General features: G+C 40.9%; 1 protein-coding gene across 1 annotated transcript; it reads left to right on the forward strand.

Moving 5' to 3' along the window:
- The first annotated feature begins 341 nt into the window (after positions 1–341).
- On the forward strand, positions 342–19171 carry LOC137274210 (tubulin beta chain-like). The gene is made up of 9 exons (XM_067807270.1): positions 342–458; positions 7339–7447; positions 9533–9643; positions 9786–10030; positions 10653–10860; positions 11180–11422; positions 11809–11994; positions 14902–15020; positions 18829–19171. Exons 1-9 carry the CDS (start codon positions 402–404, stop codon positions 18889–18891), a joined length of 1341 nt encoding a protein of 446 aa, XP_067663371.1. The 5' UTR covers positions 342–401; the 3' UTR covers positions 18892–19171.
- The last annotated feature ends 304 nt before the right edge of the window (positions 19172–19475 follow it).

The raw sequence follows: 19475 nt of genomic DNA on the forward strand, positions 1-19475 counted from the left end.
CCATAACATGCCCAAACAGTGTCACCTGTTTACAGTAGCAACCGGTCAACCGCTTCCTACATGTCCCATTCCAACATTTGTCAATAACCCGGCTTTCATATATTCTTGCGCCAAACAAGTGTACTTCCTCATCAAAGGGTATCTACTATCTTCACACTAAAGCAATTTGAAAACAACCGAAACACATAGCCTATTATAGTGTAGGAAATGTATTGACTAAGTGAGAAAATACACGAAAACCGCATTTTTAAGACTGGGACTATTTTTTACGGGCAGTTAAGCCGCAGGTGACTTGAGCGGGTAGTGGCGGGTATAAAACACGGGTATCAACTAACACGAACTGTGGTTGAGGAGATTTGACATTTATATCTGAGGCGTGTGCTCGCAACACAACAGCAGCCATGAGGGAAATCGTACATATGCAAGCTGGACAATGTGGTAACCAAATTGGTGCAAAGGTAAACATTACTTTCTTATTTTTTTTGGTTGATTATTAGATATTTCCGGGGGACAAAACCGTGGAAAATATGAAAAATATCAAAGTACAGTTTCTAACATACATTTTCGTTCAGTAACAGTTTGTGATAAGATCATCACTGACATCCTAGCTTAACGACTATTACAACAAAACATGATATCATGAATGCATTGATTTTAATTCTGAAACTGATAAATGTCACTCACTGTATATTGATTGTAGAATTATCGTAAAACTAATTAGCTTTATCTGAACATTGACCATATGCTCCAGAGGGTATAATGAAAGTGACAGTATAATAGAGAATAATTTTTAAGAAATTGTTTTCTTTGCAGTCAACAGTTGTAAACAGTTCTAATTCAACTTTCTAACTCCTTGTATTAAGTTTTCTTTATGCCATACATTGGACCCGGTATGACAGTTTCCTCGCTAGTACGGACTAAGTCATTTTGAAAATAAGTTGTACCTAAATGAATGTCGCCGTCACAAACCCAAGCGCCTAATTGTGAATATGTTCGTCATAAACTGTAGCAGTTCTAATCAAGCGATAACTATGGTTTTCAATGCAATGATTGTGTTTACAAGCAGTATTGCTACTTTATTGCCATAGTCATTACAAATCGAAATAATAATTCAGACATTTGCATCCTTATTGTATCATATAATATAATGGTAATGTTCCACCAAAATATCGATAGCGTGCCAAGGATAAATCCATTCAGCCAAAAATCAAATCGTAATGAACTCGTCAACAAACGGGAAACTGTTGTAAGGCAAAATTGATTAGCCGCTGAATGCATTCAAGTGAACAACCACGGCACATTGGGCAAGTGGGCTGGGTTTTCTTAAATCTATATATAATAATCTGTACTGTTGTATCATTCGGTTAATTGTTGTTGCATATTCAGATCGCGTGTGGTTACATATCGCTGAAACAAACCATGATTTCTACTTTCTTTATTGCCGAGAATGTTGAGGTTCTAGTTTCTGTGTTAAGATGTAGATGTTCCCACTACGATGGATATGCAACAGTGTTAGCGTTGAGGTTACTGAGACATAATAACTCAGTGTGTATGTTTACTTCATCTGAAATATCAGTATCGTTTCTGGATTATGTAATCAGCTGATTTGCATCTGTAGGTGACCGAATATAGACACCGGTACTTCATCCTTTCCATCCGTAACTGACTGAACGGTTCTTGCGACCGTATGTGGGAATGTGGCAATTCTTCAGCCAGGAATCCCCAAGTACGTCACAGATCACACCCGACTTTACGACATTTTGAAAACAGAAATCTTTATTCCATTATCAATACAAACGTCCGCGTGCTCGCTCCTGGGTTAGAATACATGTCTTGTCGTAAGAGTTGACTAAACTGGGTATTGGTTTGTCAGACTGTGCAATTATCCCGGGGTGGAATGACTTGGGTTAGAATACATGTCTTGTCGTAAGAGTTGACTAAACTGGGTATTGGTTTGTCAGACTGTGTAATTATACAGGGGTGGAATGACTCCCACTTCCTGTCTGTGATTACCTGGATCCGTGGTATACTTGCATTATTACAGTTGCAGCTTAAACGAACATTCTTGGAATATGCTCGTGCCATTTTTACTGGTTACTTTACAACCCTTACACTGCCGTCAAACAACGGTTATAAAAAACAGTCCTTTCTAAAGATATTTATCAAATTACCCTCTAAGTATTATCTCTAGGTAATCAAATGTGTTTCATAAAACTTGCTTTTAAATGCACAGAGAGACCACAATGTGTGTGTCCTTATCTGTACCCGTTACTTCAAAGAAGCAGCGAAACAAACAAAGAGTCAATATATCCTTCAAGCACACTGTAAACATATCCTTCACAAGTGATCATAAGCTCAGTCGGTCTCGCTGTTACGTTGAAACACAACAGAAATTTGAATGCATGGTGCATTTGTCGTCATAATGATTCTAAGCTTCACACATCCTTACAACCGGTGTGAGGAGTTTACACCTCCAACAAAATGACTGTTGTTATAAAAACTGATATTTTTTCACAGATGAAATTGTGAACATTTTAAATTGTTTTTATGTCGATGTTTTATTGAGAGTGATTTAATATGGGGTTTGCCTGTTTCCACATGTCATAACGAGTGTCACACGTCAGCTGGTCGTGCTGATTTCATCTGTCACTCAAACAGTTCCTTTCAAGGGCCAGACAGTTGAGAAAGACGGATAAACGAAACCGCTCTCTTATTCAAACATATGACAAGAAGCGGTTGGCATACGTCATGTAACGCAGCGTGAACAAGGAATGAAAGTGTAAACTATCGGAAACGTAGATAAACGTTGTAAGGCACTCTTGCATTGTCTCGTGACGGCAGTCTTAGCGGGGTAGCTTTCACCCGTAACTAACCTCCTTGGCTGATCTTCATGACAGCGGAGTCGGGTTGGACAAAACTAGAAATATAAACCCCTGGTTTATGACAGTCCTTGTGGGTCTCATGGGGCTTATGAAATTTCGGCTGCAGAAGTCTCCCGGATACCATGAAGTGGTAGCAAGGTCGAGGGGGACATGGTTCATCCAATAATTCATGCGTTCAGGGCATACGTTCAGGGCATGCGTTCAGGGCATGCGTTCAGTAGGTGTGTGGGTGAGTCAGTGGTCCGACCCTCCTTTGTTCTGTGTTTCGTCTCGTCCTCCACCGTGTCTTCTGACTGGTGGTTTCTGGGCGTCCTTTCACGAAGCACTGATGTGACAGTAAGTCACTAAGGTAACCTTAGTGCAGTGTTAAAGAATGGGAGTTTAGGTTAGCCTTAGTAATGGTTGCTTTGTGACAGTAGTCCCTAGGTGTCCACCTGTGAGGGGCAGCGGAGGGGAGAGGTGATGTTCACAGAATGAAGTTACCGTTAGGTATATGTTAGGTAGTTGTATAATGGTCAGACTGACTACTACTACTACTACAACTACTACTACTACTACTACTACTACTACTACTACTACTACTACTACAACTACTACTAGTATTATTATCCGGGCACTAACAGCCCACATGGCTCTTTCATTCACTTTGAGAGTTGTCCCCATTGATTTCACCAGGATCCACTGAAATTAAGATTAACAACTACAATTTTCTAGAGAAAGACTTCTACCACTACCACTACCACTACTGCTACTACTTCTACTAGAGAAACTACTCCAGTCCTGAAATAGCGTCTCGGTTTGGCAATGTTAGCAATTTCCTAACAGCCAGTAGAATCAGGAAGCCTACCCTGACAATGTTACCTGCAGCAGATCAGGAAGTGGTAACCATGTGCTCACGACATGCTCAAGTGCATTTCACATATTTCAGTTCACAATTTATGATCAGCTACCCAACGGATGTATAACTGGTAGACTTCATCGAATCCTGGAACACCCGTAATTCGCGTAACTTCACCCAGAAATATCAGATACCTTCTCGTGATAACGTACCACCCCAAGGGAGCGTGTCAATGTGTCAAGCTGAGAACGTGTTCTGACAGTGGGATCCAGAGTGCACCCGGTTCGTGTTGCAGACTATGGGTAATGGCCTTTCTGCCACACAGGGAACACTTCAGGTGACTTAACACCTATACCCCACCCAGTAGACACCCGTCATAATACGCGTTCACCCTGGCATTGAGAAGTATCACAGAGAATGATAGATGCATAACGACTACCTCAGTTTTATGTCTAAACTAGTTGGTATCTGACGTAAATGATCATATGTTTGTATATGTGTGAACCCGAATGACTCGTCTCGCCGAGCAGTGACTGGGAACCTGGAAGGATGAGGTAGTGACTGAGTTTAATGACATATGCCACGTCCCGAAGCGCATGTGGGTCAATCAGCATGATGATTGCTTTGATTAGTATTATTAGTTATTGACAAATACAATATTAATCGTCATGACGTAAGTTAACAAAAAAGAACCAAACTAAAGTGAAGGTTTACATATAATCACACATTTAGTTCAACTTGTGAAAGGCCGTGAAGATCCGGGTTAGAACTGATCTTCTGTAGCATGTGTTTATCATAACAGGCGTCTAAAAAGGCTCACTGACTTGGTTGACACAAACCATGGTGGCCCAATTGCGTAGATCGACGCTCATGCTGTTGATCACTGGATTGTCTGATCATTTACAGAACGCCACCATATGTCTGGAACATTGCTGACTGCGGCGTAAAACTAAACTCAATCAATCAACTTGCGAAAACAAAGAAAGCGTATTGCCTTTTGTTCCACACAATCCGTACTGACCATGTGGGCTGAAGGTTCCCAGATAGGATCTCACACAGGTGAGACAATAGTATCTCACATGGAGCTTGACGCGGTATATCTCACCACTTCATCTCTCGGCGTTGTTCTGTACACATCAACAATCTGCCTGGTGCATATATGGTTACCTGTAATTACTTAATCAAAGGATACAGCGCTGTTTGTGTTAAGCTCTCTTTGAAAGAGTTTAGCCATAGATAGGTAGGTAATAATTTGAACGTTGCACGATATGTGCAACCAGTTTAAGCTAAGATTTGTAGTGGAAACATCAGTTTGGGTGTATCTTTACTCTCATGCTATCAACCACCATACCCTGACGGTGATCTGAGTGAGTGAGTTTAGCTTTACGCCGGTTTTAGTAATATTCCAGCAATATCACAGCGGCGAGAACCAGAAATGGGCTTCCTCTATGTGGGGAGTGACGAGCGAACGCTTTAACCACTAGGCTACCCCACTGTGCTGAAGGTGACGTGAACATTCATGTTGTAAGAATTCAGATCTCGACATTATATTTCATGTTGTGTTCACACTGTCAACAGTGAACTGTGCATTGATGTCATAACCTACCGTCCCCTCACAATGAGGTTCGTGCACGTATTGGGCGTGTTAGATCCCCTCCCAATGGCCTTCCTACTCACCACCTGACCAATGGCAACAACACCTTGACAGGATTGTGGCGGATTAGTCACCTGCGCTTATCTTGACTTCATCGGATTGAAGGTTACGACAAATTCTATAGGCTAACTATCGGCATGTCCAATGACATGACAGATACGCTATATATCTAGATATACACTTCATCTGACCAAAGAAATATCCTAGATTACGGCAAATCTAGGCAACCACAAATGCCGATAAAACTATATATATATATATATATATATATATATATATATATATATATATATATATATATATATATATATATATATATATATATATATATATATACACACACACACACACACACACATACATATATATATATATATATATACACACATACATATATATATATATATATATAATAAATGTTTATTATCATTTACATACTTGAAGTTACATTAAAGAGTGACATAAACTAACAGAGGTTGTTAACTGTTAAACCATGGGTTTATCAAAGGCCACGTGGCACCTCTTGGGTCACATAAACCACGATTATGTGTGAAATTTGTTGTTGGTTATTTCACCGTATGTAAACAGTATGGTTTATCCAAGAGTGAGTGAGTTTAGTTCCACGTTCCAGGATATCAAGAGATTCAAAGTACTTGCAGGCTACGTATTGAACACTGAGCATGAATGTGGAGCAATTTATGAAATAAATAATATATTTATATAATAAATATCATGTGGCACTCGTTCGCTTCTTCACATTTGAAACCCATTTCTGTCGAAAAATCGCACCAGGACTTTCAGGGTGGCCTCCTAAAGCTACAACGATAAGGCCATCTCTGCCACAGAGGTGACGAGGGTTTTGTTACGGGTCAGGTCACTCTCATCTGTGCATGGTGTGGATGACCAGACCAAGATTTAGAACGCAGGTCTATTTCCTAACCTTAACGGTGTATCTTAATATTAGGGATTAGTACTTTTCTTGGATTGACTGTTGGTAATTTCACGTCTGGCGGGGTGTAATGATTTGGAAGTATAGAAGAAAGGGCGGACTATCTCGAGCTATTAATCACGAGGGATTAGTTGTCAAGAAACTAATGTTAATGTTCTTCTTGGGTCCTAAGTTACAATATTCCTTCGTGAAAAGAAGGTAGGTGGTTAATGTCTAGGATCAGAGAGCGAGTGCCAGCTGATAGAGTATTTTCTGCCCTCGTGGGTCAAATGAGCTAACACTGAATGACGACTTTTTTCCCAAACATCCACGGTTCGTTAGTCCGGCCCAGCCGAAAAGGATTCGATCATCCTTTTAGTATAGTGCCATTTTGACTTTACGTCTAACGAATATAGATTGTCTTCTTGGTGCACAGACGACCACGTTTGTGTTTGGCTTGCGGAGCAGACGATGCAATGGCTCAGCAGACGACAACTGTCGAGTTGAAAATAAGAAAAACGAGTTCTGATTAGATCTGTCAATTAAAGTGGAGTAACACTTGCAAGAGTTACAAACAAGTCCCTTCCAAAAGTACATCCGTGGAATGCTCAATGATTGAGTGGAACTCATTTGGTCTAAACACGTGGACTGCTGAAAGTTGGTGATCTGTCAGTCTCGATGAATAGCTGATGGTCTGTTTGCAGTGAGAGTAGATTGGAGATCTAAATTGATATGATGGTGCAGCGGCTGTTCCACAACGTGACATTAATGCTACTAGAATCGTAGATGAAGTTCAAGCACTAAGACAACTTTCCCCCAGGAAGATTCTATGCCCATATTAATTTTCAACCGCTCGATGATTCAGTGTTGTGTCTTGGATCGATGTTAGTTTGTTTTGATTGACGATCGCAAAGACTGAAAGTCTCATTTAACCCTTTTGACAATAATGTAGTGTTTATATGTTGTGTGAATAATATTCACCTTCATCTTGTGGCAGAACTGTGCTAACACGCATGTTTCTGTTTTGTATGCGCAGTTCTGGGAGGTGATCTCTGACGAGCACGGTATTGACCCTACCGGAACCTACCATGGCGACTCCGACCTCCAGCTGGAGAGAATCAACGTCTACTACAACGAAGCAACAGGTAACATGCCGCTTCAGATTCTCCTCTATCATCTCCATCTAAACGAATCCCTTAAAGATCCGGGAGTAGAAAAGGTCTTCCTCAACCCATGCTTGCCACACTCGCTGACTTGGCTGACACATGTCATCGGTACCCTATTGCGCAGATCGATGCTCATGCTCCTGGTCACTTGATTGTCTGGTCCACACTCGATCATTAACAGACCGCCGCCAAATAGCTGGAATCTTGCAGAATGCGGCGTAAAACTAAACTCACTCACTCATTATCCACATGATCCACGCGAAGACATGAACGAAGACAATTGGTTGAAACCGCACTACATACAACAACATCATCTTTAAGCAGTGACTGCATTCTGAGCGTCAAGTAATAATACAATGCGGATCGACGGAATATGTATGTTGCGGATTGTACGTTCGCTTCAGTCGACGCCAACGTTTTAACGTTGCTGTTTTCAGAGAGAGTTTTCAGAAGTATCGTGGGTCTTTGTTTGAATACGGCTATGGTCATATCCAGCTTTGATGGACGTACGCTCTGGGAAATGACATTTACATTACATTTACATTTTCATTCAGACAGTAATGGTGTAAATGTAAATTATATTGAAAGACGAAAATTTGGTGATATTTGTAAAGTTATTAGTTATAGTATTTGATGAATCGCCAAAGGGACTACAAGACTCATTTAAGAACTACCGTGATTCATGGAAGCTAAAATTGAATACAAGCAAAACTGAAAAAAGTATTATTCGGGGGGAGGACCATGAAAAAGCAAAAAATAAATAAATTCCATTTGGATGGTATGTTACTTGAAATAGTTGATAGTTATACCTATCTCGGTATAACGCTCCACAGAAACAGACAACTCGTTTCGAGTATCAAAACTGTAAGTAATAGTGAGTAATAGCAATATATAATTTAGTTTAAAAAGCTAGAAAGTTAGACTTGCGTTTAGATTGCTTATTGTCAGCTTTTGACTCAATTGTAGCACCTATCTTGACCTACGGTGCTGAACTGTGGTCTTTCGAAAACCTTGAAATTTTAGAGAAAATTCATTTAAAATTCTTAAGACTCATTACAGGATTAAGAAATTGAACCCTCGTTTCAGGCCCTCGTTTTCATGGGGAACTAGGAAGAAGATTCCCTATTAGAATTATGATATAAAAACGTTTATTAAACTTTTGGCACAAGTTAACGTACGAAGACGGTGTTTTAAGCTTACCAACTTAATTTACAATTACCTATCATTCCAAAGAAGAACAAATAAAAAATATAATCCCTGGCTAAAGCACGTTAAAAATATACTAGACACTACTGGACTCTCTTATGTTTTTGAAAATCTCTCAACTTGCACAACCCAGTGGCTGGTCTCAAAAGTTGAATATATTCGTAAGGATCAGTTTATCCAAAACTGGCACAACGACATAATTTCTAGCTCCAAGGAGATTTGCTATCAACATCTAAAGCAGTTTCCTAAGTTTGATGAATATCTCTTCCTCCCAAAACGTATTTCATTGCCCCTGTTGAGATTTAGAACATGTAACAATAATTTACCTACTGAGACGGGCCGCTGGTATAATATTGCAAGAGACGAGAGAACGTGCCAGTTAGGCACTTCTAAAAACATTGTGGACAAGTATCATTATATTTTCCATTGTAAAGCATTAGATACTTTGAGGAAGCAATATCTACCCACCCATCGTAACATTTTTCCTAGTGAAATAAAGTTTACGAAAATATTTTCTGTTAAAACTTCGCAAGATATAGTGAATCTATCCAAATATATTGCAAAACTATCATCTATGTATGCATGTGTATACTAATCAAACTAGCATGTCTGATATAATATGTGATATAAATTAGAAGTTCCGAATGCCAAAAATAGAACTGTGACGTATACATTGTTCTGAATATTTGCTCTATCTGGACTGAAAACAAACAATTTACTGTTGGTACTAGTTCCCATTTCTGAGAAAAACAGATATTTTTGTCAAGACTTACACATACTGGAACAAAATAGTGATTCTTTTGCCCATGTTAATGTGTATTTTCATTGAAATCATCATATATGTTTTGTGTACTGCAGGCGGCAAGTATGTCCCAAGGAGTATCCTGATAGACCTTGAACCCGGCACCATGGACTCTGTCAGGTCCGGACCTTTCGGACAGATTTTCCGTCCAGACAACTTTGTTTTCGGTGAGTCTATCTGGCACTATACTCGGGAAGCAATGTAAACGTTATTTACCCATACCCTACCATTAAAAAATTCTTCAGCAATCCATCAGCCTTGAACGTTACAGATTCAAAGTGTTACCTCTCAAGGAATCTGTTCCTTCAGGTCAGAGCGGTGCTGGAAACAACTGGGCCAAGGGTCACTACACGGAAGGAGCCGAACTCATTGACTCAGTTCTTGATGTGGTCCGGAAAGAGGCGGAAAGTTGCGACTGTATCCAGGGCTTCCAACTCACTCACTCACTGGGCGGGGGCACAGGGGCGGGACTGGGGACCCTCCTCATCAGCAAGATCCGGGAGGAGTATCCCGACAGAATCATGAACACATTCTCAGTTGTTCCATCGCCAAAGGTGAGCTTATTGAACACCAAAACCATTTTATTGACTGCTTACCCTGTTCACTAGACGCCCCGTTTAAACAAATGCGTTACAGATATGTGCATAGTCAAGAGATTATGGAAGAAGGACATTGTTTTATCACACACATTCAAGAAAGCGATAAAAGTTCAAAGAGGCCCAGCCAAGTCCAGATCTAACCTTTGTTTGCGTGTTGCTTCATTCCGCACTCAGCAATATTCAAGCTATATGACAGCGGTCTGTAAATAATTACAATCCAGTGATCATCAGCATGATCATCGATCTACACAATCAGGATACGATGACATATGTCAAACAAGTAAGTGAACCTGACCACTTCATCACGTTAGTCGTCTCTAGTGACAAGTACGTGTTGCTAAAGATCAATCACATCCCGAATCTTCACGGGAAGATCTAGACGTTGTTGTTGAAGATACATATGAATCGTTAACGTTTTCTGTGTAATTAGCGTATCCGTTAACTGTTAATAGACAATTGTGGAATCCAACATGCATGTAGTGCCAAATGAGTGAAGAGATTTACACCACATCGGCATTATTTCGACCAAATGATCTTAAATATTTGGAAGATGAGAAAGGTGGGCTTGTTGTTGTAGGTATCGGACACGGTTGTGGAGCCGTACAACGCCACCTTGTCTGTCCATCAGCTGGTCGAGAACACCGACGAGACCTACTGCATCGACAACGAGGCTTTGTACGACATCTGCTTCAGGACCCTGAAGCTGACCACCCCTACCTACGGCGACCTCAACCACCTCATTTCAGCCACAATGTCAGGAGTCACCACGTGTCTCAGGTTCCCAGGTAGGGGCCGACTGAAGGTCACTGAGCCTTGTCAACAGTTTTCAAGAAGAAAAACTAAACCTAATTCACCATCTACGTCGACTATAATTATCAATAGGATTTCACGTTTCATATTACACTGAATTTTAAGTCCACATCAAACACTAAAATACGTATGAATGAATTCTGACTGAATTTCAGGAGTATGATCCTTTGTAAACTGAATGGGAATATTAAATAAAGTATATCATCGCGTGAAACCTGAGCAAGAGGAAAGGAGACAGATAGTTAAGTAGCTGAATCTTGAAAGGTGAAGCATAAATATGTTGACATTTGACAGGCCAGTTGAATGCAGATTTGAGGAAGATTGCGGTCAACATGGTACCCTTCCCACGTCTTCACTTTTTCATGCCTGGGTTTGCTCCCCTTACGTCCCGGGGCAGTCAGCAGTACCGCGCCTTGACCGTACCAGAACTCACACAGCAGATATTTGATGCAAAGAACATGATGGCGGCATGTGACCCCAGGCATGGTCGTTACCTTACTGTCAGCTCCATCTTCAGGGGAAGGATGTCCATGAAGGGTAGGTAACCTTGCTGGTTCGAATTCACCGTCAGCTCCATCTTCAGGGGAAGGGTGTCCATGAAGGGTAGGTATGTAAACGCCATCTTCTTTGAAGCATATCTGTTAAGAATAGGGACTAAAGCAGTATGTGTGCAGTATCTCAAGATCTGAGGGTAATTTAATCTAGACCAGGCACATTCTGTATCCTTCCAATACTGACGTCAGATAAACACTCAAACTCTTGTTCTGTTCGCCATAGACTCCGTTATTCTCGAGATATGAACCTGAATAAGTTTGGAATGAGAAATCCCATTCACAGTAACGGTGGTCTTTATCATCGTAGTAGGCATCTATTTAACCTGGCACAGGCTGTATACCCGTCTTGTCCTGTTCTGTTGTTTCTAGAGGTTGACGAGCAGATGCTGAACGTACAGAACAAGAACAGCAGCTACTTCGTGGAGTGGATTCCCAACAACGTTAAGACCGCTGTGTGCGACATCCCGCCACGTGGTCTGAAGATGTCTGCAACGTTTATCGGAAACACCACCGCCATTCAAGAACTCTTCAAACGGGTGTCCGAGCAGTTTACAGGTACACGAAGCAATCACGTGTAGGCTGTTGTTGTTAAGGGGAGACTACTCGTGTCGGCTTACATTATAATCAGGCTCTGCAGTCGCAAAGGTCGCGATTTCAATGGGATTTTGCCTCTCGAATCTATGGCGTGAGTGAGTTTAGTTTTACGCCGCTTTTAGCAATATTCCAGCAATATCACGGCGGGGGACACCAGAAAATGGGCTTCACACATTGTACCCATGTGGGGAATCGAATGCGGGTCTTCGGCGTGACGAGCGAACGCTTTAACCACTTGGCTACCCCACCGCCCCCGAATCTATGGAAAAGTCTTAACACAGAACACTGACAAAAACCGAAATCATGCTCATACACACTGGATAATATTTACCGTATGTATTGAATAGTTACCTACAATGATAACATGTGTCAAAGTGTGAGCAATTTTTGTAACGATGAAACTATGATGCATAAACATGTACACAAAAGCGTCCGTTTTCTTTCATATTTTTAGAAATGGGTTAGAAATTCTCAGGACTGAAAATAGATTAATTTGTTAGGGTTTGATAATTCGGCAATAAATTAAACTTTTCATCAGTGTTTGTTTACGTTGCAGACTTGGTATCATAATTATGGAAACAGCTTTCTTTATCAAATATTTACATCATTTTTAAAAATCACGCTTATTAGTAATAAAAATACAGTTGTTGTGGAATTGAAACCGTAGTATATAAGTCTCAACTTCTTAAAGATAGAATTTATATGTGGACACACCTTCTGCTTTGATTAATATATTTTCTCAAACCGATACATGTATCCAGGCCTACCTACACCCTCCCGACCAACACCCCAGCCGACCTATGATAGTTGAACTTACACATAAGTGTGTGTTCTCATACTCAAGATCTGTTCATGGGTCGAAGGCAGGAATATAATGAAACGTCTTAGACAAACTTGTTATCATTTTACCAACTCTCTCCCGCCTTAAAACCTGCATTTTATACACCCATGGAAAACGTCATGCAGCCCACGATATTCCGGAACCCGAATATGATTTATTATTTTTCATAAGCACGATATGCCGCCTATCTGGTTTGTTATACAACGAGAGTCAGATAGCAACACGCCCGTTCTCCTTGCCTTCGACTTTATGGCCTGTTACGGCGTTATCTTGCATTATGCCGCGACAAAGGAAACGAAATGTGCATAATAAAACTAAAGTTTGTTCTTTATGGCTGCATATCTGTCCATTATTCTTCAATAGGAGGCACTACGTTGCTGAGGTTATGCCCAGTTAGTGCAAAATATGCAATATGATCCTCCCCACAAATATGATAATTCTTGAAAGATATAATTCACGTGATATTACGGTGAAAACAGAACATTATCTGTGCGTGTGTTACACATTTAGTCAAAGGCGAAACTATCGTGAACGTACAGTTAATTTATGAAAAGTCAGATTTAAAATTAATAAACGCCTTTGATATTTTTACTTCCAAGTACACATTTAACGCCCATTTGTTCGCTTAACTGACACAAATATGGTCGACAAACACGTCTATAGTGCAGTCCTTTCTCATCTACCTTTGTCCATTGTATTAGTTTTGATATTAATTTCTAATCTATGGTAAGAAGTCTTTTTCTTTAGGAGATATTGCTTAACGTTTCATATATAACTTGGCTTAGTGACATTTGATTAATTATATTCTGAATTTATTTAAGTTAAACGTTTTCCTCATCGTTTTATATATTCCCGTTTGTCACGGTGATGTTTAATGTTACTTTAAAGAGACTTGAGGCTATAGCCCAGTCGTCTGAAGAGAAGCAAGTCAATGTGCAGAGTTGCTTCCCTTCGTATTGCCAGCAAACTATGATCGTATGTTCGAACTCCGGTTCCTTTCTCGCATATTTATTTGATGTTTAACACCGTAATCGCAAGTTCCCAGCCACGTGACAGTGGTCTATAAAATAGCAGTCCAGTGACTGACATTACGAGCATCGATCTACGCACTAGGGGTACAATTACATGTATGCATAAGATTATGACCTGACCAGTCGCCTCCTATAACAAGCATGGGTGGTTACGGGTGGTTTGATAGCCTAGTGGTCAAAGAGTCCGCTAGTCACCTTGAAGACCTACGTTCGATTCGCCACTCGGGTACAATGTGTAACGGCCATTTCTGGTGTCCCCCGCCGTGAAATTGATGGAATATTGCTAAAAGCAGCGTAAAACTATATTCACTCATTCACTCGCTTTCTTAGTGATAAATGACCTGCATCTCTTCTAACTTCTCCCATCCTCCCACTTCAGTGAGTGAGTGAGTTTAGTTTTACGCTGCACTCAGCAATATTCCAGCTACATGGCGTCGGTCTGGAAATAATTGAGTCTGGACCAAACAATCCAGTGATCAACAACATGAGCATCGATCTGCGCAATTGGGAACCGATGACATGTGTCAACCAAGTCAGCGAGCCTGACCACCCGATCCCGTTAGTAGCCTGTTACGACAAGCTGAGTCGCCTTTTATGGCAAGCATGGGTTGCTGAAGGCCTATTCTACCCCGGAACCTTCACGGGTCTCCTCCCCCTTCAACACAAGACGACACATTATGATACACCAGAATTACTGTTTACAGAGACCAGTGAATGTCATTAGAATTGATCTTCAGTAACCAATGCTTGTGTTACGGGTGTTTAGCGGGATCTGGTGGTCAGGCTCGCTGACTTAGTCGACACTTGTCATCGGTTCCCATTTGCGCAGATCGATGCCCATGCTGTTGATCAAATGAATTGTCTGGTCCAAACTCGATTATTTACAGACCACCGCCAGCTGGAGTAATGCTGAGTGTGGCATTAAACAACAAAAGAACCAACTGTATAAAGAGGCGTTACACCAACTCATTCACTACTTTTATTCCTCCATTACAGCTATGTTCAGAAGAAAGGCTTTCCTCCACTGGTACACTGGCGAGGGCATGGATGAGATGGAGTTCACTGAGGCCGAGTCCAACATGAACGACTTGGTGTCGGAGTACCAGCAGTACCAGGTAATATCCTCAATATATTCACAGCAGAATAACTTTCCGCTTTAGTCAGTTCGCGTATGAGCAGCATACCAAATTCGAGATTGCGGCTTTTAGTATATACCAAGGGCGGATCACTCTTACCGCACCTCTAAACTAGTTCTGTGTTAGCAGTGTGCATTTCCAGTACGTATGTCAAGCGAACCAGAAGCCATTCGTTGGAAACTAGCTGCACAATACGTCCAGTCACCCTGAGTAATATCGTCATTTTCGATTATAAAATACAACCAAACACCTCTATGTTGAAGTTCAAGCCATCCACGTAAATACTTCGGATTATTCGAGGTTCTACGAAACTGTAAAATGATGACTATCAATGAGGAATTCGCAGGAACTGAACTTGTGTTTCGATACAGCCGTAAGTTCGACATATCAAAGTTTGGCACAGCGGTGTTTGGCTTTTACACTATATAAGATCCTTCGCCACAACAGATCCGGGCTGGAACTAGTGGTCAGTCTCGCTGACTTGGTTGATACATGTCATCGTATCTGACATGCGTAGATCGATGTTCATGTTGTTGATCACTGGATTGTTTGGTCCAGGCCGCCACCATATCACTGGAATATTAGTGAGTGCGGCGTAAAACTAAACTCAGTCACTCAGAATGACCTCTATCGAAATACGCGAAATACAGCCTTCCAGTTATGTTACCTTCATGTTCGAACATAGGTGTATGTAAAAGTACAATTGAAACGGTTTATAAGTGATTTTCAGATATCTGACAGGCAAAATAAAAATGGCTAATGATACTAAGCGACTTGTAAGTATATTAGCAAATGTATCGTTTTATGTTGATACACCCCAAACCGTATCAGGCATTGGTGTATTGTTTCACCATCTACTGGGGCTACTACACCGGCAACAGCTCATCTCCCCGTTCCACAACAACCATCCGGGTCCTGTCAGTACCCAGAGTGTTCTCTTCAGTTGTTCCTCTGACACACAGGTCTCCAGCAATGAGCAACGCCCTCTATCTGATGCCTCACGTCTTGACTGCAGGGTCATAAATCACCATGTTTTCCTGAACATGTAACGAACAAGTCGGACACGAACCATATGCACGGAAATATACTTGCCAACGGCCTGTAGTACACGTTTAATGTCTCTGGCAGAAAGAGTGTGGGAGGGAGAGCAGTACTCCCCGTCCTAGACAATCGCCGTCGTTGTAGTCGCAGCAACGGCTGCAGTACATTTTGCAGTAGGGACGGTAAATATATATTAGTCACATTTAACATATATATATATGTTAGTGATATCACATGTTGTAGTGGGTGGTATCACTGGTGGTGCAGTGGTAAGCGTAAAAGATATTGTGGCATGTATTACGGAATGGTTGTCATTGTGGTTCCGACACGTTTTTAGAAAAAAGCGGCATATAACTATTGTCACTTCTGTAGGAGGAAGCACGGCCATGAAAACCACAGTCATTTCTGTAGAAGGAAGCACGGGCCAGTAAACCATAGTCATTTCTGTAGAAAGAAGCACGGCCATGAAAACCACAGTCATGTCTGTAGAAGAAAGCACGGCCAAGTAAACCATAGTCACGTCTGCAGAAGAAAGCACGGCCATGAAAACCATAGTCACATCTGTAGATGAAACGTAGTCACTTCTGTAGAAGAAAGCACGGCGAAGAATACCATAGTCACTTCTGCAGAAGGAAGCACGGCCATGAAAAGCATTGTCACTTCTGTACAAGAACGCACGACCAAGAATCGTAATCGGGGCGAATCTTAATCTCTGCGGATCATGGTGATATCATAGAGCACAGTAGTAGTGGTAACAGTAGCAGAAGCATAAGTAGTAGTAATAGACGTAGTTGTAGTAGTAGTAGCAGCAGCAACATCAGTAGTAGTAGTTAGTAGGAGGAGAAAGAGTTGTATTATTTAACTTATGAACGTACCTTTTATGTGCGCTTCTCAATATTGGAAAGGCGGGTCAAGATCGGCAATCTTTTTTTCGCATGATTATGATACTGTTAACAGCATCTTCTCATTAAAGGTAAAATCTACTACCTTTATCTGTAGCTATGAATTTTATTTTCAACGCCAGGAGGTGAGGGTAAGGCGATAGCGCAGTGAAACAAGACACACGAGGAAAACAAATTAAGAACACGTTCCTACATTTTCCCTTTTCAAAAGAAAAAAAGGATATTTCACGTAAACAGAATCTCATCTTTTCCCGTTTGAAGAGCCAAGGTAGAGTTAATGAGCTTTCAAGTAGATAACTTCATGATTATTGCCTCAAGCGGCCAAACATGCTGTTATGTTGAGTATTCGAGCACAGAAAACAAAATTCATGTTTAAAATATATATATTTTTTACATAATGAGAAAGTCAGTTTGCTTTTATGTTTAGACCGCTGCGATAATTGACATACGAAATGAAGAAATGACGTGTGCTCTGTTAGTTACCCTAACCATGCGCTCGTGCAGATTTGGCTGGGTCTTGGGGACAAGAATTGGTATAATTGTGTGCAATAAACAAACAACAACATAAACAACATGTGTAAAGCTGAACCAATTATCGGAATATTGGTACTATTTTTCAACAAAACGCGTCAGCTGAGAGGAAGCTGAGTTCGCTCTACCGCACCCTTCTTGCAGTATCACGTGCAGCACGGTCCCTGCCCTCGTGACACCAGCACGTGCCTTATACCAACTTGATGGCGACACTTGAAGTCCGTGCAAATGTGTGCCGTGCGCGTATATGCACCGTATTAGGTTTTATAATGTGAGTAATTTGTTTTATTTGTTTTTTCATCTTGAATGGCAGTGACTTATGTACATTCCTACACGTTTTAATAGGCTCGAGATTTATTTGCTGTACGTTTTAATATAACTTCCAATTACCTCAGCATCGTTTCTGGTATGAGTTTGCAGTTGCTACGGCAACAGCCTCCCAACTACAAACCTAAATACAGATGGCACCTAAATTGTTGCCGCTGTTTTGTTTCTTTATTGTTTAAATATACCAACTACATATCGGCGGTATCTACATAACCAAGCCTAGAGGCAGCAGTCTAGTGACTGACATCATGAGTGTCAGTTTACTGACCCCCTGGATTCCTGTCTAAAGTTATCTCATCATTGAATTAGTTTCATTTTGTGATTCAGGTAATGAAATCGGTTTAATGAATAATGATTAGCTCATTTTGTAATTCATCAATATATATATAAGTGCATTTTAATGAATATATAGATATTGATATAAGAAAATGTACTTTGACATGCTTCAGGGATATTTGGTTTGATTGTCGATATAAATATTTCCTAATCAATGTGTCGGTTTGTATGATGGTTTTACTTCAGTAATATTCTAGGCAATAATAAAACCTTTCTTGTCGTTTTTCATTAAATGCTAGGGAATGTACAGTTTCATTGTTTCGAATGAATGGAAAACCTCTCTAAGACTTGTTAATGTTCCCTGATTGTATGCTGTTGCTATTCTGATGGCTGTTGTGAGACATCTACTTATGGCGAGCGGTGGAGAAGCCCAGTGGTTAAAGCGTTCGCTCGTCACGCAGTAGATCAGTTTCGATTCTCCACATGGGTACAGTATGTGAAGCCCCTTTCTGGTGCCCCCCTACAGTCATTATTGCTGGAATGTTACTAAAAGCGGTGTAAAACTAAACTCAGGCACAGTCACACACAAAATAGTCTCGGCTTTAAGTGATGAGCATAGGCCTCAAGTTGACGTCACTTTGTAAACATCCCGCAGATTTACGTTGTCACCCAAACATGTATTGTCTAAAATTCACCATTTACGCTTGTAGGATGCAACTGCAGAGGAAGAAGGAGAATTTGACGAAGAGGAGGAAGCAGAGGAAGCGGGTTAGAAAACCACATGACAGTCACGTGATCACCGAGGGTCAACACAACATCCGTCCAAGAATTGTTACGACTTGTTGACTATAGCTTCCGTTAGATATTTATTGAAGGAAAGTAAACACTAGACCGTCAAAACATGTTAGCCGTATCTTAGACAGTTCACTAATAACACTTGATAGACAAACAATCGTCCTTTTGGTATCGTAGTTTTCACATACATCATCTGTTTTATCTTATTGTCTTCGTCAGATACGCAACAGTAATAATAATAAAAATACCAACTCCGTATTTTGTGGTCTTGTCTCTATTTTCAGTACTAACTGAACAGCCCACTGTAAATGCGGATGGATTAAATATTTACCTTGTATTGAGCTCACACCTGTCAATGCATACGATCCTCCTCTTGAGAGGGGGCGGTGGGGTAGCATAGTGGTTAAAGCGTTCGCTTGCTACGCTGAAGACCCGGGTTCGATTACCCACATGGGTACGGAGCCCGCCGTGATATTGCTGGAATATTGCTAAGACCGGCGTAAAACAAAACTCACCCATTCACTCCTCTTGAGAGGTGAGTTAGCCCAGTGGTCACGTCACA

Source organism: Haliotis asinina, chromosome 2, assembly GCF_037392515.1.
Source record: "Haliotis asinina isolate JCU_RB_2024 chromosome 2, JCU_Hal_asi_v2, whole genome shotgun sequence".
Taxonomy (NCBI): Eukaryota; Metazoa; Mollusca; class Gastropoda; order Lepetellida; family Haliotidae; genus Haliotis; species Haliotis asinina.